The sequence below is a fragment of the Pygoscelis adeliae genome, unplaced genomic scaffold, assembly GCF_000699105.1.
Source record: "Pygoscelis adeliae isolate BGI_AS28 unplaced genomic scaffold, ASM69910v1 Scaffold171, whole genome shotgun sequence".
In the NCBI taxonomy this organism is placed as follows: Eukaryota; Metazoa; Chordata; class Aves; order Sphenisciformes; family Spheniscidae; genus Pygoscelis; species Pygoscelis adeliae.
The window spans coordinates 8,916,333-8,942,751 of record NW_008824186.1 but is presented as its reverse complement, the minus strand read 5'-3'; the positions used below and the strand labels follow the sequence as shown (position 1 = coordinate 8,942,751).

Below are 26,419 nucleotides of genomic sequence, written 5' to 3'. Positions count from 1 at the left end.
GCTTATCACTTCTCTCAGTAAAAACATTTCCCATTTGCGCTCTTCACACGGAACATGGAAAAGTGATATTACCACTTATTTGTATGGAGTTTCAGATTATTTCACAATGAAGTCAAAATATCTGACTACAAGTCCTGAAAGTTCAGTTGTGATACAAAGTAGAAATGACCCTCTGAGTGAAAACAACCTTCAACATGTAGCTGTTCCATAATTTCACCCTTCCACAGGTAGGAATTATTTCATGAGCAATACTTAACGTATATAGCACTTTTCTTCTTGCACATGCTATAGAATGCAACAGAACTACCAACACCTCTATGGAGGCAGCTATCAATATATTCTCCCCACTGCAGAGAGAGTGCATGTGCGCAAAAGGTAGGCACAAGTGATTTTCCAAAGATTATACCACAAGTATGCAGTAAAAACTTGAATAAGACTCGGTATTTTCCAGCTCCTAGTCTTATGCCATTTCTTTTATACATTGCTGCCTTGATGAAAAGGAAAGTCCATAAAAAGAAAAGTTTCCCAGAAGAAGTCACAGCTATTAGAATAAAATCAGAAAAACAGGAGGAGGGTTTGCGCCTACTCAGGAAAAAAGAGAATCTATGGGGGGCAGGGGGGGAAACAACAAACCAACCTTATGAAATGTCACCCCATTACATTCAATTTGTTTCAGTCGTTGAAAACCAGTGTTCCAGGATACAATTTTTATAAACATGTTTTATTTGTCTTACTTATACCATTAGAACTGTAACTGCTGGCTGTCATTTCCCTTAAAAGGGGAAATCAATTCAAACACATACTGGTGCTTTTCAAAAGATAGCAATTAAAAGGGCAGCAGCAGCGGGCATTTGAGATTTCTTAAAACCTTCAAGGCTGCAGGAAAGACAAAAGGACATGTGACCAAAAGTGTTATGATTATCCATTAGACATTTCCATCAGTACCGGCATCAGTTATTTAGGTGATAATACAGCAAGGTCAAGTATTAGTGACAGACAATGTGCGAGTCATAAGGAATGATAGAGAATACCAATCCTTACAAAAGTCATTGCTATCAAAGAAACTTAAAAGTGTTTCAAAGAGATAACTAAATACTTCACATCAAATATACAGTGGCCATCCAGATTATCTCTCACATTTGTTGCAAAATTTTGTTGAAGTGCCAGATCACAGTTGTTTTTTTTCTTCTTAAAAAAAAAAAAATTACACAATTACATTAGCAGTTATGCAAGCCATCTTAAATCCTTAGCCACAGTAAACAGGGCCCTGGTGAGGAGTGCTGTAGCTAAGGGTGCTGCTTCTTTGTCAAAAACTGGCTATAAGCCTATTTGTCTATTTAGGGAAATATGCATCACTATGCTTCTTGAACTGTTCAGTGCTTCAATTTAATAAGAAAAAGCTGAAATGCAGTTGCTGTACCAAGCCACACTTCACCTTTTCCATCCTTTCATGGGAACGTTAAGTTTTGTCAACTGCCACCACAGTAAATCTTTACGAATTTGCAGATTTTATCCGAATTTGTTACATCACTTTTAAATGTCAGAAGTGAGTCTTTGCTTTTTCCTGCCACTTCAGTTAACCATGGAGATTGGATCACCCTGAAAATTGCCTTTTTTGCTTTACTCTTAGCAAGGGTGAGGAATCTGAATCTCATGTGCAAGGCTCAAGATGATGCTTAGGACAGAACATGCAGAGTAAACGTTGTTTCGCTCCTTTCCATATCCAGGTAATATAAAGCTGGCAACTGTAGTCCTGTCATTATGGGTAATGAAAATAGTCCCTTTACAACAAACTTCCTGTAAGGGAGAACAAATAGATAATAACTCTTCTGGTAACATGTATAGTACACTGGCCAGTGTGTTTTTGGCGTTTAATGTAATCCTGTGAATTTGTTTAATTCACTTGCTGAGCATTCATTTGAGGCATCCCTCTGTTTGGTCTTGGGGGCCCTCCACGACCTAGAAAACACATAAAAAGGCACTTGAATTATGCATGAAGTCAGGCTATTTAAAAAAATTCCTAAAACCTCTGGTCTAAACTGGGTAAGAATTCCCAGGTGTGTATCTAGGCTACACGTGGTTCCAAAAGCTCCTTCAACTCAAAACTCAACAGCATTTAACCTGTCTTTACAGTTTTCAGCTTTATCCCAATACTTTTTTCCCCCCGGAACTACAAAGTTGTAATCACTTCAAGTAAAAATGAGAAGGAAAAAAAAAACAAAAAAAAAAAATCAAGTCATGAAGATATGAATGTAAGACTAAAATTAGAAGTTTTGCAGTAATGTAAGGAATAATTGGTTTACTGTATTTTAAATAAGTATTGTGAGCTAACTAATCATGTTTTAACTTCAATTCTTTTCTTCCATCATTAAGAAAGACACTGCCTGCGGACACTGAGAGACACTGAAGGACACCCTCAGTATATGAGAATTGTAGGTCACTTGGGGAATCCCTCTCATGTTTGCCTGCATATCCCTGACAAAGAACCTCAAGACTTTTCTTCATTATAGTTGTGCTTCCTAAAATATGCTCCCAGTTTCACCACAGCCTAATACGACGTTGAACTTCAGGCCACAGTTCCAAACTATAGGGCCTTCAGTACCAAGAGTCAAGGACAGAACTCTTCAAAACCAAACTACCACACGGAATTGTGGTTTCACAGACAGTGCAACGTACAGCCTCGAGCTGTCCTCACTGACAAAGCGCTCTGGTGGTAACTCAAAATTCTCATGGAAATGTCTGTATCGAGATAGAGCACAGTCTCATCACCAAAAATCTACTAAAAAAAAGAACTGTGGAAATAGTGTTGAACATAACATTCAGAAGTTCAATTACAGCCTCATTATATATGTGGGGGTTTTTTGTTTGTTTTCTCAGATGAATATGTGGCAAACACTCACCAAACACTACAGGACAACACACCTCCATAAGCTAAAAGCAACAATTCTATAGGATCAAGGAACAGATGAGCATGGAGGGAAGTTTTGTATCCTTAGATCAAGAGACCTCCACAACAGACGCAGTAGGACATCTTTTAGTGCAACATAGTAACATACAATCTCAAAGGCTGACAGCCTGCTCAAGCCCAATGTCTGCCTTATGAGCAAGTCTTACTTGCAAACTTCTAATGCACCTAGTAAGCAGATCTTAAGTCATGATAAACCTCACAAAACCCAAAAAATCACTTTCCTAAGGCTTTCATTAATAAAAGCCAAATAAATAGTTCTGCTACATTTAAAGTGTCAAAAGCAATTGTTGTTTTAACTTCTTTTCAAAGAAACCCTTACTCAACTGCCAACTAAACTTCCACAAGTTCAAGGGACCACAGTATAATTCAAGTCAGAAGGGACCTCAAGAGGTCCTCCAAGTCCAACCCCTGTTCAAAAGCAAGGTCAACTATGAGGTCAGAGGAAAGTAAGCTTATTCTTCAATTGTGACCTGCTGAATAAGGAGTGAGGTTGCTTTTTAAATCCAAAACTCCAGAAGTTGGACCAAAAACTTCTGTTCAGTCCAAATCAATTATTCACTACTCGGGAATTACCTCTAGGAGCTCCCCGAGGTCCACTTTGTCCAGAGCCACGTTTGAAATTCTGTTGATATCCATCCTGAAGCAAAGAAATGAAAAAAGTTACGACATAAAACCTGGGCATTTTGTTAGGTTTCAGGAAGCTATTAATTGCCAGTAAAATGAGAGGCTTTTAAAACAATATGCACTGACAAAACACCCGTGACTTCAACATACAGCATTTTATTAAATTAATCTTAGCAAAATAAATTCTTACTCCTACTAGTACCTAGCAGGTATAATAAAACACACAATGACAAATTCTCTCTCCAGTTACAGGGTATGTTGTTCAATCTAAGTAAGAAATGTAAATAGGTGTATTTAGTGTTCACATTTTTCAAACTACACAGAGGTCAAACAGATGAATTTGCTGAAGGACCCGTCAACAAATGAAGAAGCAACATTCTAACAGCAGGATCAAAATCTGTCATCTCATTTGCTTATAAATACTTGTTTGGGGATATGCAGAGTTAGACATTTTCCAGTCAGTCTAAGCTTTGAGCAAACTGAGTATACTTCCTTCAGAACAACAAAATTCTATACAAAACCAGTACTGCAGAAGACAGGCAATCCCAAACAAGTTTGAAAAGTTAACTGCAATGGATTTAAGTTCTTTAAGTTTCTTTCTGACAAAGCTGTGAAAATAATTATATTTAAGAAAGAGTTCTTTATAATTCACCCAACCTTGCTCTAGTTACTAGACTAATTCCTTTAGAGATCAATCAGCCAAACAGAACACATTTCCCAATTATAACCAGCCATTTAATATTCTGCTATTTCTAAATACCTGTTTAGTACCTGAAACTTTTCTCTTCATTAGCAATAAAAAAAGTCCTCAGAAAAGTTTTCACTAATAGATTTGAGTGCTTTCGCTGACAGGTACTTTTTTCTTCTAATCCTAGACTGTCACAACATAATGGTAGCTTACCCGCTGGTAGTTTGAATAATCCCGAGGAGCATTAAATTGGGGCTGCGTGTAACCACTGTTTGGAGTGTTGGAAAAGGAAGGACGGTAGCCGTCATATCCTCCTAAGGAACAGGGTACAAGTCTTTCACTTGGAAGTGATAGGCTATTACTTTATGCTACCATATAAAGAAAAGCAGTAACAGCATTTTACCTAAACCCGAGGAAAAAAACCCTTTAGTAAGTACTGTTTACCTGCAAGTCAAGCAAATGTTTGCAACATCAGTGCTAATACTATTACATGAAACAAGAATGAAGACCTAGTAAGAACTGGGAGGAGATAGCAATTCAATGCATTTCTCTAGTAATTTGAAGTTTGATTTACATAACATTCAGTCCAGAGTTAACCATAATACTAGGATCTAAATGTAACAGCTGTCACCTGCAAGGCCACAGCAGCCAACTCAAGCAAGAAGCTGCTCCTGAGCCAAGACTCTCCTGAGTGCTGGGAACCACGTCCAAGGATGGCTCCAGTCCCAAGGGTCTAACACTTGGAATCCAGATCAATTTTAAGCAGACAAGAAGTGACTACTGCATTCCCTACTACAATCAGTTGTATTTTTATTATACAGGTTTTTCCTCTACTCTCCAACCACATGAGAGGAAGAGAACATGGCACAAGAACACAGTACTGCATCCATTAGCCTAATCCCACAACACCCAACAAGGAAACCGTCTCTCCCCATTCTAACATACACATCTATGCTGACAGCCAGTTCTCTTATTTATCCAGAACTACAGTAGCATTCCTCCGCTCCTATTACCTCAGAGTAATGACTTTTAGATTTTGTTCTTGTATTTCTACATTATCCAGCCTATTCTTAACATGATGAAACACAGAACTCTTTAAAATACACTGGTTCTACCATAACTGGGAAAAAAAAAAAACATTTTTGAAATACCAATTGGCATCTGAATTCCTCACTTGATGGTTGTGAAGTTCTGTTGGATATTTCTGTGTTTGCTTATACTTAGAGCAGATGCCTAATCAAACTAACACTAAGCCTTCGGCACAGAACAGAAAAAAAAAGTGCTTGTTTACATTCTAGTAAGAAGCCTAACCAAACACCTAAAATTTCAGCTGCTTAAGTTAGCTAAAGCAAATGGAATTTTTGCTACAAGTTTTAAATATCTTACAGAGATACTATTACAGTATAAAAACAACAGTAGGTCAGTTTAACACGTAGTATCTTGACACGGTGTTTCCAGAAAGAAGTAAGTAAAAGTCAGATGAGAGAGTTTAATAAAGCTGTTTACCTCTAAATCCATTTGCCGGTCCCCTGTAACCATTCATTAAGCCACGAGCCCCACGTGATCCACCACGAGACACTCCTCGACTGTTGTAGTAAGGCTGACTGTTACGTGGAAATCCAGTATTCTGTTGGGGAGGTTGCTGGTGGTTACCCGCCACTTGATGAGTCTGGTCCGGGGAACCATGGTAAGTACCAACCACTATATTGGAAGTGAGGAGAAAAAATGAACTGTAAAAGTCTGTGTGTGTTTATTTATGTTCCCACACAGACTCTCTTCAAACTCAACGCTCAAAGCTTTGAAATACCACTGAACGCGTCAATAAATGCTCACCCATTCAAAGAAAAATACTCTGCAGAACTAAGTATCAATTACTAGTCAGATATTCCACAACATTAAAACAACCCAGAAATGGTAGAGTTCATTTAAGTCAGCGTCAAGAAGTCTCTAGCGTAAGTGCAGCAACAAGTATTCCTAATGCAGGTACAATTTTCCTGTGCTACTTCAAACCCTTTAGAAATCAGCAACACACACTCTGGAAAAAACAATATGAGTAAGTTAACCCACTTCTGGAACCTCCTCCTCTCTGAACCAGCAGAGAGCCACTAAGAAGTCTTTGCTTTCACTAACTAGTGAAACACTGTTAGGTGTAGCTGTGCTGACTAAGCTGAGATCAATGGGAACATTTTAACAGAGCTGCCGTTTTAACTGTACAGGCTAGGGGATCCTTTCTTTATACAGGACGTGTAAATCAAAAGGCAAGAGCAGGATGGATAGCTTGAGACTATCTGCATCTTTGAAGTAAAGTATGCCACAACATCTTCACGGGAATTAAGTGGATTACAAAAGCAATCCTGAGGGCTATAGGCTCAGGAAGTGTAATAAAAGATGGAATTCTGAATGCAAGAGCAAAACAGCTGTAAAATTTAGCCTGATACCAAATGCTGAAGCAAGATCTCGAAGAAAATTTCTAAGTGATAAAGCCCTTCTCGTATGCAGGAAGGGAATCCATCAGGGAGCACAACTGGATGTCTACTTCACTCAGCCACAGAGCGCTACGGAACTTTTGTGTAGATCCTCCCTTCTCAACTTCCCATTGATTCTCGCAGAATGCATGAAGTGGTCATCCTTTTGAGTGTTTAATTAGTGTGCAGGTTTTGTTCTAAGGCCACTGCATTTTCTGTGTATCAACAGTTGCATTTACTTAGCTGTTTTATTAAGTTAAGCATTTAATACTGCATGGCCCACCTTCAAACACCAGCATGCCCCAGACTGTCTTTCTGCCTTGTGCTGTTATCTATGTTTTTTGGCTCAAAAAACATATAGATAACGAAAACTTGGTTCTCCCTCTTCCCATCCACCCACCCCAGCATCCCAGCTTGCAAGGAAGACAAAATTCAAGATCATAATCAGTTATAGAGAAAAAGGATCAGGCTCTTTTTCCTCACTCCACCTCCAGTAGCTGTTAGCACGTCACCCTTGTCATCTCTGTCCTGTGCCCTTCACTCAAAATCCCTCTCTGCATCTGCAAATTTTACCTCAGTGGAAAGCGAGGAGAGTGCTGGGAGAAGAATAGCTTTGTACATAGACTTTAGTTTACTGTTTGTTTTTGTGAAGTTGCTAACTTGGAAAGCATTTTGCCTGCTGTATTCAAACCACGTCTAACTGATTTTACCAAAAGGTTCTAGATCTTTATGAACCTTACATCATCTGTGCGAAGCAGTCCATATTTGCTCTCAATTCTAGTTTACTATTTCCTTTTTAAAATGTCATCTCAAATAGTACCTTTTTTTTTTTAAAAGGCAAATTTAAGGATCATCCAACCTTAACATCAGCAGAGCAAGTACTCCACTATACTGCTTTCATCTTTAGAATAATCCTTAATCCTGTTCACGTTTTTTTTAAACCCATAGAAAACTGAATCAAGTGGCAAAATTCTTTTAACAGTTGGAGCTATATATACATACTGAATTTCAGCCCCTGATGGATATTCAAACCGAGGCAGAATAACAGAAAACAGGTATTGTTCAGGGGAAAGCTTTGCAAGACCAGGAACATTTGAGAATGTGTGACATGCTTTCTTACATCACCTAGGATTTCACAGCCTGATCATCCGCTCTACTCAAGCTATTGCCATTTTAGTTTTTGCTAAAATAAGTTTACCTGTCTGGAGTTGCTCTTGCTGAAGATCTGATTGTTCTACTTGGTGAGGCTGATTGGAGAAACTCTGGCTGTAACTGGCCTGGTACTGATTTTGCTGCTTAAGGGTTTCTGGCTCATTAACAGGAGGAACAGGCGCATTCATGTTGAATACCTATAATGTTAGAAAAATAGCTCTCTGGTCCAGTTAATTTTTTACAATTCCTCATCGCATCACATAAAGTATGCAAGTCTGAGAAATGTGAATAACCAAAGACTATTTCATGTAACTACATGACCGATTCCAGTGTTTGTGTAACAACACAAGGAATGACTACCAAGATAAAGGGATTCAATATTAATTTACTACTTACTGTTTGCATGGATTGGAATGGAGCTGCATTAACATTGATTCCGCTGCTATGCAAAGGTTTGCTAGATCCAGCCTGGAACACCTGTGGCTGGGATGCAGTGGGAAGCGATGATGATGATGGGGTCTGGTCTGCATTCAGTGACATTGAAGCCTAATAATTAAAACAAACAACATTTTCGCAGCTTTTGAATAATACCAGAGATTTAGCTTAAAACCTTCCCTTTAAAAAAAAAGTGACAACGCCTCAGGTTCACCTCAACAAATGAGTATTTTCTACTGCAGCAGAAAAACCTCATTCACAACAGCATAATGGGAGAGGAAAAACCTAGCAGTCTTCTCCCTTGTTAACTTGAAACACAACTGGAAAAAACCACAGGGGTAAATGAACAAGTTTCTGGGCTAATTGGTAGCCAATGTAAAAAAAAAAAAAATCACATTTCCTAAGCCAACAACACGGATGCTCGTATGCTGATGTTGGCATGTTACTTCTAACTAAACAGACAATCTACTAAGTTCAAAGTCTCACGATGAAGGACTTACTGGTCACAGACAGGCTCAAAATCCTGAAATTAAATGGAACTGAAGGAGCCCTAGCAATAGGTAACTAAAAATTACAGAACTTTATTTACAAAGAAACACAGACTAACATTTGATCACACCTGCAAGCAGAGTCCTTCCCACCCCTGTGAAATCCGACTTGCCTGAATCTGGTCAATTGATTCTTTCTGTGGCCGTTGCTCTGTTGTGTGAGAAGGCTGATACATGGGTTGGGACGCTGTATATCCCTCACTCGTAGAAGAAACCAAGGGAACCTGACAAAATAAACCCCAAAGAATCAGCTGGACACGTATTTGCTTTTACTGAAGAATATCCTTCTCCTCATTTCCTTATGTAACCCCAACTACCATTACGATAAAGCTGGGGAAAGACGGGGGGGGGGGACGACGGGGGGGGGGAGAGAGAGAGAGAAATACAGAAGTTTAAATGACAGAACTCCAAGCTCATACAGAAATACAGAAGTGCTGGTTTCCAATGGACTGAATTTGCTCATTTTACAGCCTCTGCTCCCCTGCACAGAGTCCAGTGAAAACTCTGGCCAACAAAGCAGAGGACTTTGCATTTAAGGCTATTGGGGACTTTAAGAGGCAACTGATAACAACTGATGGGTGTGTTCACATCACCTTGCTGAACATTCAAAAGGAAAGAGGTAAGTTTAGCTACTGCTTGCAAGATCCCCCAGGGAATCATTTGCTGCACTGGTTGACGTAAGGAAAATGAGAAAAAAAAAAATCCATTGGAGTAAGTCACAGGTATAATTTAACAGTAAAATAAAAGCTAGTGCAAAGAGAACTCTGACCAAAAAAAATTATTCTACGCCTACAAAACAAAACTGCTGAGAGTACTAGCACTTCAGCAGGTACATACAGAGGAAACTCAAGAAAAAAACCCCACGTTCCTGTTTCTATACAAATGGGGGTCTTAAAACTTGCAGACCTTATCTGGACAAGATAAAGCAAGCAATTTATACTACCATCACTGAGATACACAGTCTATACAGATTTTTTTCGTTTTCAAATACCTACAGGGATCAGATTCATTACTTGAGACCAGCAGAGTCCTTCAGAGATGCCACACATGCTTAATACAAAATCAGGAAGTTCTTTAGTCACTAGACAATTCAGTAAGAAACTGACACATCTTAACGAAAAGGTGAATACATCATTTATATATTGCAGAAGCACGTTTGAGAGATCCTACTTAAACAGGAATTTCAGGAAAGCTCAACCGAAAACAGCATTCAAACTCATTCTGACTGCTCCAGTATTATAATATTATCCAAGCAAGCGACTGGGACTCATCCTTAACAGAACAAGTCAAAAACACCACCACAGACTATATAGTTAATCCATTAAATCTATTTGTGGTCTGATGCCCACTCAAACAGATACAGACTGCCCTTCAACCAAGTTATTTCGGTTTTGGCATTTGTGTTGCAAATAAGCAAATAAAAGACAACTTGCTTCTATCCAAATTAAAAATATTACTACACATGGCTTAATGTGAAAGAGAACACTACTAGGCAGAGATTGACATGTCAAATTATTAGTCCACCTTGAACAAAACGCACAGAGAAACCTCAAGTTAACCTGCTATATTAGATTAGGACTACACAGAGCAGCATTCCAAACAAAGTCCTTCCTCTCAATCATGAAAAAACCACTTAAAATTCACCACTGTCACATGGGATACAGATTTTAAGTGATGGCAGCCTAACACACAGGCACATGGAATTCAACTTATAAAATGAAAATCATATCCACACACCAAATTTGAAGACTAAGGAGAGCTCCACAGATTGAAAGAACTGGCAACTGCTGAGAACTCCACATTGGGCCATTACAATGATCAGTACAAACTGCAATCGCTTCCGTGCTTGTGCCCTTCAGGTTAAGAGGCCTCTCATTCTAAATGCAGTTTCCTCAATAAACTCATACTTCAACCTTGAACCCGACAGTTTCCCTGTTAAGACTCCACTACAGAAAATATGCAATGTCTGCACAGCATAAAAAAATGTATGTAGCAACGCTTATAAGCGACAATGCTGAGGAGATAATGGAGATAACCAATTTCCCAAAATCAGAACTTCAGCTTTTTCTTTGAGTTTCTCATACAGTTAGGAATTAAATCCTATTGTAACGACAATCAAGACTAAAATAAATTTAAAATCCAAAATACAATTCACTAAACACGTTACCTGTGTAGCTTCTGGTTGCACAGGAACTTGGTTAGGCTGGGCAAGTCTTGACTCAGCATGAACTGAAGTAAAATAATTTCACTTATTACATAGTACAATCAAACCTTTTACAGAATAGCATTACCATCTTATCTAATTCCGTTATCTGAGAGCTCATCATCGTGAAGATGATTATGCCTTTGGCATGGCAAAGCTATACTCAAAATACCAATTACCATTTCCATGCAAAGTACGTTTTTTCCAGTTGTCCAAAATGATCCAGCAATTTCCAAAAGGCTAAGCAAAACTATATTTTGTCCATTTGAAAAAGTTTACAATGTTCCACACTTCCAAGCAAAATCTAGAAGCAAGTGAGAATTGAAGTCTACAAATAGTATGCTTCAAAAGTACAATTACATTTCTGAGAAAAACACACTTTAACAGTACTGTATTATTACTTGTGATGACCCCTTTACTACGTAGCAGTAACTGAAGCATTTCTAATAGATGACTTTCAGGCTTCCCCAATATTTGTGCTTAGGATTTACCATTACAAACCTGGAGGGCAAACCATTTGTGGCATGTCCAAATTCTGTGCTGGATTCATGGGCTGTGCAGATACAATGGCAGGATCAAGTGTTTGGTTCTCGAACTCCAGCATAAAGTCCTGGGAAAAAAATAAAAATAACAAAATCAAATCCAATTTACTGTCTCTTTAAAAATATTAACATTCAGAATACAGAAACGACCAGGTCACAATAAAGGAAGTTTAGCCCACAGTTACGCAACTGCTGGTTTTACCATACATTTTACATCAAGATACTAAAAATTCCAAAAATGCATTTATCATAATAAAAATTCAGTCCATGTATACAAATTAGAGCTTATCTCACAAAAAGATAACTGGAGGGAGATTTTAATAGCCAGACAGAATAGGCAGCTATTCTTTATCCTAAATTAGCACTTTGTAGGAATAAACAAGAAAAGGAACATAAGAAGCATGTGCCTCATTTGATACCAAGGTGTCTACTCTTTCCTTTGTGGAGGAGGAGGAGGAGAGGCTTTTTCCCATGTATTCCCTTATCTCCTAACGCATTTCCAGTTGTCCTAACTTTAGAGGAGAGCCTTCAAGAAGCAACCCAGAAAGTATTCTCTTCATGTATTGTACAAGTTTTTGATAACACAAAATTTAGAACTAGCTTATAGGAGGGGTATTTTACAGCTGGTCTCACTGAAGCAGAATACACCACGGCACCCAGTGAGGCACAACTTTCTGCCTTCTCTGTAGATTTAGTACAAACAAGGACTGAAAAGCTAAGTAACACTCTAATTGGACTTTGACAGCAATACAGGTTTGTGGGCTTTGGATGAGGTCTTGCCATACAGCACTATACGGTTTGCAAGACCACTGTATTTTTCAAATAGACTACAGCAGACTTAAAATCATGACTAACAGCCAGAAAGCGCTGGTTTGTTTCTTTGGTTCTAGCTTTACACTACCATGGTGGGTTCATCATACCTGCATGAAGTTGTATGGGCCCTGCATCTGCGCCATAAGGTCCTGTACTCGCTGTCTTCTAACAAGGGGATCTGCTTGAGCCACGGTAGTAAGCGTGTGAGGTTCAGGAACTGGAGGAGATGTAGCTTGCGTCTGTTGCTGCAGCGAATTTACAACCTAACAAGAAACAAGCAGCCGACTGAAATTTCAGCTTAAGATAACACTGCACAGAACTGACTCAGCAGTTCTTGAAATTTATGGCTATTGCCTAATTCATTATGGTCATAATTACTACAGCGTTCTTGAAGAAAAATGTTACATCCTCCTACAGTCATGCCAATACTGGTGGCCAGCTACTGACCTGAGCACTTCACAGGATGACAGAGTTTAAAGACTCTGCTCTATTTGCTTTCCATATCTACTCTATTCCCCGTTAAGAACAGCGCTAACAAAAAATTTGTTCAATATTACGGGGGTTTTTTTTTAGAACAGGATTTGAGACAGCAATTTATCAACATTTGGTAATTTAAAGAAAGTAGGGGAAAAGTAAGTTTCAGAAATATGCACGCATGGAGAACAATTCTTTTCTCATACCCTTTGGTAAATGTAAATAGATTCGGAATTTTTTGGTCTTTCTTAAGACTTCAAAATTTTAAATTTTCATAGCCACGTCTAGACCAGGGTTCTCAAGTGTTATCCTAGCTAGCTGATTTACGGTCTCAGAGAACAGCAGGCAGCATTGTGTGATGGGAAGATTGCAAGACAGCACCGCAGCGGGGACACCAGAAGCACAACTTAAGAGTGGACAAGAAAGCTCAGATTTACTAGACATATTCCAATACGGTGCACGTAAACAAAGGTACGACAAACAGCAACATGCTTTCAAATACCACCTTATCAAACACAGCAGAGCAACCAGGAAAGCTGAACATGAGCATCTAAGAACAACCATCATCAAATAGCTTGAAAATAGATAGTTACAAGGACAGTTGAGCTGCACAAAGTAGCACTTTCGCATTCCTAACCAGTTTTGCTCTTTAGGCAACTCCCATAATACAGAACTGCCATTTTCAATTTGCATTCATGTCAACAACTGTCCTTTAAAGAGAAGATCGTTGTCAGTAACTTGTCCATCGCTTCTCTATTCCCACGAGCTTTTCGTTATTAATCATCTTCCAGATAAACAGGTAAGCCTTAAACTTACAGTTGCACAGGACATAAATTAGCATACATGCACCTGAAAGTTCAAAATGTTTATGTAAAATAGCTGGTTTCTTATTAGAACTGCGGAAGACAGATTTTTGTACAGCAGTCATGACAAATAACAAAACAGTCCTATTTTAGACCAGTTCTATAATCACAGCTCTGAACTTTAAACTTGAACCCCCTCTATCCATCCTCAAAGCCTGTAAATTTTTTTTAACTTCTCAAAGAAACCTACAGTACCTTCCAGTATGCCTACTCCTTGCTCAGATTTACAAACATTCTTTGTATGTGACATTCTGCACATACAATTGCCTCACAAACTCCAATGACTCTTTCCTTGACCAAATCCCTAGCCATCTGTAATAGAATAATTAAAAAAAAAACCCTCTAAACAAAACTAAAAAGCAACACACAACCTAATTCCTCTTCAAGATTCCTTTCAGATCCAAATCTCCACCGTTAGCCATCCAAAGAGAAGCCATGTGACAATTCCCATGGAAGCATACCCTAAGGCTGTCCATACTGGCAAACAAACACAACTGCTCTGCCGTATTACACAGTCCCCAAACTTCAAATTATGGACTGTTTCCAAATTAAGAACTAAGCCCTGTGAGTGGAAAAAAATTTTTTTTGAAAAATGTTTTTTAGAGCCCATATATAGACCTCTCTCGCATTACAAAGCTTTAAAATGAAAGTAAAGAAAAAAAGCAATCCAGATGACTAGGTGAAACTTGAGAATTAAAACAAGCAGTTACTCGGCTCCTACATAATTATCAAAAGTGTTCTCAATTATTTGAGCACTATCACTCAACTTATGAAGTCCAAGTCATTCATAACAATTTGGTATCTTCAAGAAAAAACAAGTTGATGGAATAATCGAGAACACAGAACACGGACAAAATTTTATCAAACGTTTTCCTTTTTCACAAATAGTACAGTACTAACTTCAGATGGTGTTTAATATTTTACATTGTCTTTTTCAAACCTCTTTTTTAATGTCAAAAGGAACTGTTTGGGGCCTATTCCTTTAGTCATATTATCACTACCAGGTACTTTAACCTATTATAACCATAGTAGGATGAACCTACTAAAAAAATTGCAAGTGTTGCGTATTAAGTTGCCAATGGACAGGCTGTAGTTCTAAAGTCAACAGCTTTCTAACAGTCCGCTGCATGAAAAAGCTATCCAGACTACTCAAATATAAGGGTCGTTACTCAAAAATCAGACTATTACCGGACCACACACCTCCATTCATCCTGGGGGCACAGCAGCAAGGTGAAACTTTTCTTTTAAGAAAGCTGAACCTTTCTGCAGAGTAGTATTTGACTCATCGAACTGTACGCTCACCTTCTGACACCCTGCACCTTGACCTTCTCAGTAGGCAGAGCTGCCCAGACACAATCAGAGGAGAAGGCCAGGGGGCAAAGGAGGAGGAAAGAAGGAGAGGTAAAAACAGAAGCTTAATGAGACGACAAACCAACCAGAATGAACCTGTATTCTGGCACAGAACTGAGTTTCCAATTCTACACAAAATATACACGCATCCATCCATCCAAAGTTCCATAATCTAAAACACAGAGAACTTTGTATACAAGCAGATTCAGGTACTTATTACAAAGCAAGCAGTTAAAAAAAAAAATCAAACAAGCAAAAAACCCACCAACAACAAAACCCGCCCAAAACAACAACAAACCCCCACAAACAAAACCCCCACTATCACCAATAAAGGACATCTTCACCAAAATTAAAACATCATATAATCCAAATACGCTTTGAGAATTCACAAGCAAATTCTTCAGTTTGAAACTTATGAAAGGCCTATACAGAAATGTCACTGTGAGACACCATCACTTCTCCAACTATAAACACACCATACCACAGAAACTGTGAATGTATCGCATCTACTTGAGGGTTACTGAAAAAGAGTCTGTGATAGCCTTCCTCTTCATAAACGATGGAAATCTTCTGCGTAAATGTTCTCTTTCAGAATATTATCAGCTTCCAAAATTAACAGCTATCATTCACAGCTGTTACTATACTAATGCCACAACTACCTTGAGCTGGAGAGCGCAACGGCTCTATACAATGTTTATCATCTTCCCTAAGGACAATTCAGTTGCACTCCCGCGAGGAATGGGATTTTGGTGCCAGCAAGAACAGGAAGAGTAATTTCAAAGACAATTATTCTCAAGTTCCTCTTTTTGTGTTAAATCTGAGAAAATAAGGTACTTAATTATGACGAAGCAGTCTTCAACTTTTTTCTAAATTTTTTTCTAAACTGTTCATTTGTACACAGTCCAAGAAATTGGGACAGAAAGGAGAAGTATATTTTCTTTGTATTGTTCCATGAAAACAAAGCCGATATAATCCAGACTTAGCTGATTAATGAAGATGTGCGGAAAATTAGGAGTTTCTGGAATCAGTCTGATACAAAACTACAACCTGAATTATTTTACCATACTAGTGCAATTACTGCATATTATTATTACTCCCATGAGGAAGAACCTGAGTTTTCAACTGTGCAATACACAGTCTTACGGTTCAAGAGCAGAGGGAAGCACAACAGGCTTCAATCATGAGGACATTTCCTATACTCTCATGTCTTCATCCATACTACTAATATTAAGAACTACAGAGAACTGAACCTCTAAGCTACTCTGGACACTTGGTAGAAACACAGATGTAATTTGGGTATAATTCAAGACAGACTGAAGCCAATCAAGCATTAACTTTAAAATGCTGTGTCTTGAAGAATACCCCAATCAAGCATGACTTTAATGTGTTTTGGAGGATTTCTTTGTTGTTTTTAAGAGATTTCTTAAATCACATTCAATAGCAGTGATATTCTAGGGCTTTTTAAGTAAGGCAATGGAATACTATGACAAGATACTACCAAAATCATTCACATACCTGGCAAAGTTGTCTAGTTAGTTCTAGAAGCCTCACACCCATCCTAAGTATTATTAAATCTCTCAGTGGTCTTCAACACCATAACATATGAATTTCAGCCAGACTGAATGTAAAATCGGGCAGATTAGATAATCAGATCAAAATGGCTGCTCTCCACCACTTGAAGAGATGATGAACACTTACTCCACTCCTACACTTAAGAGCCTGAAGGCACCAAGGAACAGAGTCTAAAAAATTGACCATCTGTAATTTGCTGCTGCAGAAGGCTAAGGTGAATCAAAAATTAAGTTTCCAGCACCTGGAAGATGCTGCTTATACCTGTTCCTAACAGATGTATAAAACCCAAATTCCAACATACCAAACATTCGAATGACTCCATGTGACTTGTCCTTTCCAGTACGTGAAGAACACAAATTCTAGTATAATAAAATGGACTTATACACGTAGTTAAGTCTAGAGCCTAAACTACTGAACTGGGAATGGAACCCAATAACAATGTACCACAAACATCACAAGTGAACAATCACTCAACTGCAAAGTAGTAACAAGTTAAATACTTGAAGAACTATAGCTCTTGAAAGCAGAGATATACATACAAGCTATATTTTAACACCAAGTTATGTGCATATGCAATCTGGAGTAGATATCAGTTGAGATATTAATTTTCCTCTCCCTCTCCATGGAACGGCTTAATGAAATGCACAACTATGCCATGCTGTCAGCAGCTGCATAGATAAACTTAAGTTCTATATTTGCAGCAAAGTTCTCTTAAAAAAAAAAAGTCTTCAAAAAAATCTTTTAAGTCTTTTTAAGCCTAAGACTTTTAAGCTCCGTTTTCCCAAGCAAGCCACTACTGAACAAAAGCAAGTTCTCCACAAACTTAGCCAGACTGCGTAGTTTTTATTTTAGGTACTCCTGAACTAAATATGTAATTTAAGAATGAGTAGTGAGTCCAAGCCTACTTAAATATATGTATTTTTATATATATTGGGGGAGAAGGGGTGCAATACTAAAACCTATCATGAATTGAGAGTCAGCGGAAACAGGGATTGCAATTTTACCTGCAGTACACAAGATCTTACCTCAACCGTTTCAACTGTCCACTCATCTACCTGTTCCTTCTCACTACTGCTGAACTGAGTCTCTGCCATGAATTGTCTGTTTACATACTAAAATAAAAATAAGAAAGGGTATGAAAGTAAAAGTAAGTGGCATCAAAGCTATACAAAATGACAATCTTTCCAGTGACTAATACCTCAGTTGATTCAACTTCAGTTGGTTCAGTAAATTCTTCCGCTGGATCAGGTTCTGTAAGAAAAATATACCATCTACATGAAAAAATCCCCAAACCAAAAATCATGTTACAGACCTAGGAGATACAAAGTTAGACAAAAAAAATCTCCCCCGATAAAAGTGGAATTTTGAAGAAGTGTGACACATATTTGCAGTCATTTATCAAAACCATTTACGTTAAAGAAGTGTTGCAGACTATTACTGCACAGGAAGTACAGCTCAGTGTAAGAATGAATGGACACACATTTACTCCTGAGTGACATTAATACCTAGTATTAGGAGCTTGCTATACATTAAAGAAGGAGTCGCCTTGTCAGACATCTTCAAGGGGATGGGATTTTGATTAGATCTGAAATTAAAGCCTCAATATTGCTGACTTGTACAGTTAAGTATCCACTGGGTTCAGAAACAAACCTAATGTTACAAGGTAGATAAAGAAGAACTTGTGTCTCAGAATGAAGAAAACAAAAACAGGACATTAATAGAGAATTAAGCAATAACAAAGATTCTCAGAGTTTTGAATTTAAAAGAAAAAAACATTAAATTCTTGCTACGAAGAGTTATGTTCAGCTACCCCGAATGTCAATTTTCTCCACAACATATTCAAAAGGGAAAAAAAGTCATGAATTTTTTTCTTCAAGTTTGGTACCATATTCTTGAGCTTCTTAAGTATGTAAGCATACCCTTTGCTTCAAAAACTCTTCCCTTCTAACAAAAGATTAAACTGGTGGGAACCACTGAAAAATGGAAAAGCCTCAGGCAACCAGAACTTTAATCTTTGATCATTTTAACTCTACCAACAAGATTTTGTTTTTAAATCATAATGAGTCATTCTACAGGAAAACAAACTAGGAAAGAGATGTTTGCAATAATTTGCATTTGCATAAACCTGCGTCTAAATAATTTCATTGTTAGCCTGGGTTCTTATTTCAGCAAGTGAAATTGGACAGACAAATGCTGAAAGATGTGTTCAGAAGCAAGTACTAGTAAGTGACTTTGTTCCTTCATTCAGCTGACGCTCCACAGTTAGAACAGTAAGCCTTTCCTTGCACGTGACAGAAGACGTTTACCATGTGATCATTAGAAAGGATTACGGTTCCTCCAAAGAAGCAGCTGGCAAGAGTCAGCCTTACAGGAGTCTTCTGGAACACAGCTCTGCTTTTCTTTCCTCATGGCTCAGAGCAGGGCTGAACGAACGGTTGACTGCCCCTATACGCGTTGCCTGGCTAGAGGTATACCTGATTATCAAGAAATGACATTTCTATTCAAAACACTAGTACACCCGAAGAATTCAGAGACAGGTGCTTTTTGCGCTTAAAACTGCATTTGCAGTTTAATCACCCTGATGAATCCGAAGAGACAAGACAGTACAACACAAACGAATATGCTAGTCACAAGGGACCTTCATATTCTTACCAGCTTCTGCTACAGTGTCTTCTACTGCAGGTGCGGGTGCTGCTTCTTCTTCCTCACATAATCCGTTCTGATGGTTATGGGTGCTATCAAAGTAACTAGTTTGAAGAATACGTTCAACGATCTCCTTTAGCGCTTTATCTAGGAAAATGGAAGAAGTTAAACAGTAACTCAATCCTAATCCTCCTTTCCTTCCTTCCCGAAGATCCCACATAAATTTTATTACCCTTTTGCTGGGAAGATGTTGCTGCCCCAAGCTAGTCCACGGACAATACTGTTACAGAATTACTTCTGTCTTACTAGTCATATTAAATAAATCAATAAATAATCAACTTCCATTCAGAAAAATCTGAAGGGCAAGGAGAATCTTAAGAGCATGTAATACTCTTCAGAAGATTTGTGTAACACTTCAAAGTGAGGTAAAGTTTATGAATTTAATTTCTGTACTTTAATTCCTGCTATTTCAAAAATCTCTGGTTGCTTAGTTTTCAGTTTGGAAAGTTTCAGGAACTCCCTGAAGTTCCAACTGCAGCTGATTTTATTTGTAATTTCCTAATTAAAAAAAAACCTTACTGCAAGTCAATTCCTTACAAAACAACTGTCAGTATAAATTTCCACAGGTACCACCTTCATGAAGGTTCTTCCCCTGAGGTGAAGTGGCTCAGAACGGCCTTTTTAAGCAAAACAAGCACAAGCTTGCACTCAGTGCCTCAGATGAATGCTGTGGTGTCTTAGCCCAAAACAAAACAGCCACATTGGCAAGGCAGCACTACTGACTGTCTAGGCCAACAGAAAACAAAACAGACTCAAAATGGAACATTCACAATGCACGCCTGGCAAGTGCTGATCACTGTATGAATCAATACATACACAGAGAAGAACACAGAAATACATTAACATTCATCCCTATTGTAAGACAAAGCAAACTAGCAATGGATGCCAATGACATCACTAAAAGCTCATCCTGAGATCCAGATACAATACCCAGCCCAACTTCATCCAGTATGAGAACGACTAGGTCTCCAAGGAGCATACATCAGCTCCCTCCTGAAAACTAGCCCCATACCTTCTCCTTCCTCCACCTCTTCAAAAAAAGCATGTGGTACATATCTTCGGGCTCTCACAAAGATCTAACATCACAACCATTTCAGACTTGAGTTCTTGCAGAACAAATATTAATTAAAAAAATACTAACCTGGTACCTCCTCATAAAATTTCATTTCAACAACAGAAACAATTTCAAGTTTCCTATTCTGCCACAAACAAGGAAAATCTTATTACCATTAAGACCACAGTATCTTACAATCTCCTGCGCATCACTCCTCAATAAAGCAGGTTACATAACAATTGCAATACTATAATTTCACTTTCTATGAATAGAACACAAACTCTTTCAACAGCTCAGTATTACTCTAACATAATAAAGATAATTGATTTTTTTTTAAAGGAGGAAAGTTGTTAGCCATTTTACCTACAAAAAAGGATACTATTCCCTAAAACTTTCCTATTGATTTCCAATTAAGAGACTTCAAAAATTCCCCATGATACAGAAAACAGACAACTGCCTAGCAGAGCCATTTTCTTAAGGTCTAGTGTTAGAAGGTATGTACTTGTGAAAATTTACATTTCTGCAAGAAAGCAGTCCATCTGCATGATCACACCCCGATTTACAGAGTTCATCAATCAAAACAGGGCAAAACCAGAATGCTTTTTGCAGGAGACAAGGGGGAGCGGAACATCATACTAAATAAGGCCATGTCAGTTTATATATTAGGTCATATTATTGACAAAGCTCCTTGCTCACACACACATTTCCAGAAAACAAAGAATTGCTACTAAGCACCACCACCAGCAGAATACTGCTGAAATAGCAGGAACAGACTAAGCTTAAATACCGAGTAATGCTGCATCAGTAAAAAAAAAAAAATACACCACACAGTACGCTCACACTTCAGTACGTTATTCTGTTACAGTCCAGCTAAGGTCAGAAAAAAAAGTAGCTACTCTAAAAACTCAGAAAGATAATTAGCTGCCAAAGGCCTCTCATATCAGACACTGTATTTCAGTTCAAGCACAAATTCAGTGCACTATCTTTTAATACAGAGACTATACTTACAGGTTGTTCCACAAACTGTTTTTTCCTTCCCTTCCAGTAAGTCCCACAGGTGAACAGATGCTTGCTCATACTGCTCATTCAACCTTAAAAAAAAAAATAATGAGTTAATTTCTTACCAAGTCTTTAAATTACCACAGTACAAATATATTGTTAATTGACCGACAATTATAAAGAAAAGTACTTTACTGTAGGCCTACCTCAAGTTCATGTCTCGTTCAGGGTAAACTAGCTTGTAAAACTCATCCAGCATTGTCAGTTCCTCCTCTGTCAGTACTGGTACTCCATTTGATCCTTGTTTCAAGTCGTTGCGCACTTCATCATCACCCAACTTGTCCAAAATAAACTGTAGCTCTAGTACAGTCTTTAAACGCTTCTGCTCAGCTTCTTCTCGCATCAGTTGCTCCCTGCGAGCTGTCTTTTTTATTGTTTTCTGGATCTGTTTAAAATGAAATTTTAAATTGCTTAAACTTAGATTCTGTAGTGAACTTGGGAAAAAAAAATAGATTTGAAATGTCTTTTATTGGTAAGTAGAGATGGATGTTGGTGTTGAACTGCCACTTATCAATCTAACATTACAGAAGAATAACCTGTGAAATTTGAATAGTATCTTTTAAGCAGAATCAAAACTCTACCAATTAAGACAAACTTTAAAATCAATGCCACAAACTTGGATCATATTGGATATTGATCACATTCTTACTTGAAGTCTGCACTTCATGACTTACAAGCAGTTCAGTCAAGTAACTGCAGTTACCACATCTAAAGCTTCAGACATGAACGTGTTACTTCAAACAAGCCCAGCTTGCTATTATCTGCTTCCGTTATCAAACGTTCTGTAAACACCAAGTGATTTTCATCTAGATGAACGTGGCAAAAATGTACAAAATCGAGTATCTTTTAAACAAACATTGTAGCTATTTACAACTTCTACCTTCCATAACTCGAGGAAGACTTACAGCAATTAGAAAAGGTACAGAGAAGGGCAACTCAAATGATTATGAGCAGAGCCTAAGTCTGTATTCTTCAACTTGGAGGAGTAAGGGTGATCCAGATTTTTCATAAAGGCCACAAAGGCCAGCAGATAACACGAACAGAGCGGTTATTCACCATAGCCCGTGATAGTAGGAGGCACGCATTGAAACTACTAGGAGATCAGCTTAAAACAGATAAACAAAAGTAATCTTGTTTCTTACACACCATGGGAGGGAACTCATGAAATGTTTTGCCATGAAAGGCTAGGGAGACAGACAGTATCAGCAAGTTCAAAAGGGATTTAAACAAATTCTTGGACACGAGGTCCACAGACAAACACTAAAGGGAACGGGAATGCATCTACTCTCTAACATTCTCAGTTTGAGGATAACCGGTGACGTAAGGGAATGGATGACAGATAATCATCAGCCTTGTACTCTGCATAGTACCTTCTACAACTGCTGTCCTAATACTGGTCTAAACACATCACTGGTCTGAACCTACAGGACGTTTCTTCCATTCTTATTCTTAATCCAAGCATCTAGCATCCAAAATTCAGCTTGCTCGCTTTGTAACTATACAAGGCTTTAATCTTCTTTTTCAAAAAATTAAGTCGTGACAATAGCTTTCTCCCTCTGAAGCATCTAAATTTCTTTTCTAAAATCAAAGACATCTCAAAATCAACTGTATGAGAACTAACTCTAATCAGGAAAAATTGCAACCAAGTTTGAAAGCAGAGCGCCTATTTATTACTCCTGGATTCACCTGCTTCTTTTAGCAGTCAGCTGACAAGGGAGTTATTTCAGGACAAACTTGTCAGAAGAAAAAGTTCTTCATTACTAACGTTCCGTAAACATACATGGAACCCTGATGCAAGAAAAGAAACGGAACGGCTTGGCTTAGAGGCCTATAAGTTTACAACCACATCAAACACAGAAAGCAGTTTATAATGTGAGGATGCTGATGCCCTTCAAATTATCACATAGTCTGTTCACAAACTAAATACACTCGTTAGCCCAGTCTGCTGCACTAACATCGCCTACACAATCAATTCTACCAATGTTGCTGCTCTTTCTGTAACTCATTAACTCTAACTGTATTACTGCATTTAGAATCTTCCAGTCCTGTAGAATGAATTATGCTTTCAGCTTGCCCCAGAATTAATTCTTCCTTGCAACGATATTGCAGAGCTCTAAAGCGTGTCTTTTTGTTTGCAGTTCTTGGCACAAAGAAATAAAGCAAAGCTATTCATAACTGGAATTGTCTATTAGAGTTTTAGAACTTATTCTTGATTACACTGTTATTTTACATTCTTGATAAAACACCAACACAAAAGATTACCTGTTTTACTAGTATTCAGTTAACTTATCCTTTATGAAAAGAGTATTAACCTTGTCCCACACTGCAGTTTCAGACTGTATTTGCAATTAACGAGACAGCAAGAATCTTGAAAAACGAACTGCAATGCTTTCAGTTGCTGAGACTTGATATCCTATGGTAATATAAAGACACGAAAACCCTCAGCCACTTGCCAAAGAGAAGCACGCCTGTGAAATCTGTTTTGAGAAGATGTTACTATTGGCATAAGTGGCTGTCTGTAACGTTGCATGATAGGCCTCTTTTGCAATCCCACCGTTTTCAACAGTTATGTTTTGTCAGAACGTTACATTCTTTTTGTTCCCATACATTTATGTAGTCCATCAGAAAAATCTTTTAGGAATAGCCTTCAGAAAACCTGACACAAACTAATACACAGAGTAAAAGAAAACAGCCAAACATACAAGAAATCTCGAGCATTTCATCTCTGTAAATAGAGGCAACTACTGCATCTAGTATTAGTGAAAGAGTTTAAAGCCTAAGTGCCTGGTATTGCAGCTGATAGCCCACATGGCACCACTTGCTCTTTACTTACGTCTTGGCTCAGAGCCATAAAACTCCTCTGCAGTTCTTTAGCAAATTCCAGATTATTTGTCACTTCCTGGTATTTTGACACTGCATCCTTTAAAAAAAAAAAACCACAAAAGTAAACCATCACAAATAGAACAAAATACATAATTCCAACAAACAAATTCCCACATTTTTAGTTCCTAAGTGAGACACAGCATCCCTGAATGGGACTGCAACAATGTTAAGTCAAATTTTGATTTTCGCTGGCAAAAATATTGAAGAGACTTGTGTATGTCTTTAGGGACTCTAGTTTCTTCGATAACTATGCTAAAGCATATGCATCTATATGCTCACATGCATGACATACTAGTTTAGTGTTTGGGTTTAGCCAGTTTCTGACAAAAACTAACTGGCAGGCAGGGGAATGGGGGAGAAAAGTAATCTGACAACTCAAAACTGCTCAAGAGATAAAGATTCGAGAACTAATGCACTGTTACCTTGAGTAAGAGCCAAAATCAAAACGCTATACAGAGCATAATGTTCCCTTCTCCAGAAATCTTTATTATTTGCTATTTTCTTAAATCTAATATTCTGATTTGCACCAAAGCAATCCAAACTCCTTAACCCACTTTGCAGTACTGAGAAATCAGAGGATCAAATCAGGAAAAAAAAACCACTGTGACATTTACACTCCTGCTGTGACAAAATTAATAATGGCTATGTTCTTGGTAAGAACAACTGAGCCAAAGAAAAGGTAAGGTCCTACTTTCTTTGAAAAGCAAGGAACATGAACTGTATTTAAGGATTTCCACCTGTAATACGGCTAAGAAATTTACACACATACAGGTATTACATATTATACATATACATTAGGTGATTTACAAAATTCATCATTCTTAGCTGATTTGTAGAAGACGACATAAGGGAAAACAACAAATACTTTCAGCATTTCTCCAACCAAAAAAGATTTTATCTTTATGAAGTGTGGTAGTCGGGCTGTGGTCTTCATAAAACTCAATCATGAGCTTCCCTCCTCAATATGAATTTCAGTTCCCTTCCCTGCTCAAACAGAAAACTTCTCATGGTTTATTCTCACAATATGCCATTAAAGAATAAAAATATACAGATTGCTGATATTTCAGTTAGCACAGAAGAACCAAAGCAAAGCCTAGACAGATGAAAAGATCACATGGATCAAGGGAAGCAGCTAATTCTTGTAATTGTGAACAGCTGTAATAGTTGCAGGGTACATTTTTTTTCCCTTCACTCTTTTCAATGTTAAGAATCATCAACAAAATATTGTTGATTACTGAGCATCTAGTAATCTCTTTAAGTATCAATATGCATGTTTGTATCATCCAACTGAATTTCATTTGATACTTGCTTTATATTTATTACAACTGGAAAACTGCTGTTGAGTCAAGCTCTACAACAACCTTTTTTAAGAACCAGCCTCTCAACAAGGAGAGGATCAGCATACCTCCACTAAGTCCAGCTTATCTAGAGCGTCACATCTGCTGCACTGACAGCTGTGATATACACATGGACGTAGCTTTTTTTGAGAGCCCTTCAGAACTTGGCCTAAGCTACATCTCTAACTAGACTGCACAATATTTACAAGCTACCACCAAGTCACTAAGCTACTTAAGTTCTCCCTGGGCACATTTCCTGCGAAGAGGATGATGTCCAGGGAACCTCAAAGGTCTCATTTAGCTCTTCCAACAGTCCTACATTATAACATATGCCAATTTTCACCAGTTTATTCACAACCTAACCTCAACAAGCATTGTCCTGGTTTCGGCAGGGATAGAGTTAATTTCCTTCCTAGTAGCTGGTACAGTGCTGTGTTTTGGATTTAGGATGGGAACAAAATTGATAAGGCACCGATGTTTTAGTTGTTGCTAGGTAAGGCTTACACTGGCCAAGGACTTTCTAGTTTTCCACGCTCTACCGACTGAGAAGGCTGGGGGTGCACAAGAGGGGGCACAGCCAAACTGGCCAAAGGGACATTCCACACCACGTGCCGTCATGCTCAGCATATAAAGCTGGGGGAAGAAGAAGGAAGGGGGGGACACATTTGGAGGGATGACGTTTGGCT

General features: G+C 38.1%; 1 protein-coding gene across 1 annotated transcript in view; it reads right to left on the bottom strand.

Moving 5' to 3' along the window:
- Positions 1–698: 698 nt before the first annotated feature.
- CAPRIN1 (cell cycle associated protein 1) overlaps positions 699–26,419 on the bottom strand; it is a gene marked incomplete at its 5' end in the record, with an annotated part of 30,287 nt that continues 4,566 nt past the window's right edge. Inside the window, 16 exons of the mRNA XM_009334550.1 lie at positions 699–1,959; positions 3,542–3,605; positions 4,494–4,594; positions 5,787–5,981; positions 7,944–8,094; positions 8,294–8,443; positions 8,994–9,104; positions 11,048–11,109; positions 11,585–11,693; positions 12,546–12,701; positions 17,723–17,809; positions 17,896–17,948; positions 19,350–19,487; positions 21,463–21,545; positions 21,660–21,898; positions 24,347–24,433. Of these exons, the coding sequence (XP_009332825.1) occupies positions 1,895–1,959; positions 3,542–3,605; positions 4,494–4,594; positions 5,787–5,981; positions 7,944–8,094; positions 8,294–8,443; positions 8,994–9,104; positions 11,048–11,109; positions 11,585–11,693; positions 12,546–12,701; positions 17,723–17,809; positions 17,896–17,948; positions 19,350–19,487; positions 21,463–21,545; positions 21,660–21,898; positions 24,347–24,433 (1,851 nt within the window). The remainder of the gene's footprint in view (positions 1,960–3,541; positions 3,606–4,493; positions 4,595–5,786; positions 5,982–7,943; positions 8,095–8,293; positions 8,444–8,993; positions 9,105–11,047; positions 11,110–11,584; positions 11,694–12,545; positions 12,702–17,722; positions 17,810–17,895; positions 17,949–19,349; positions 19,488–21,462; positions 21,546–21,659; positions 21,899–24,346; positions 24,434–26,419) is intronic.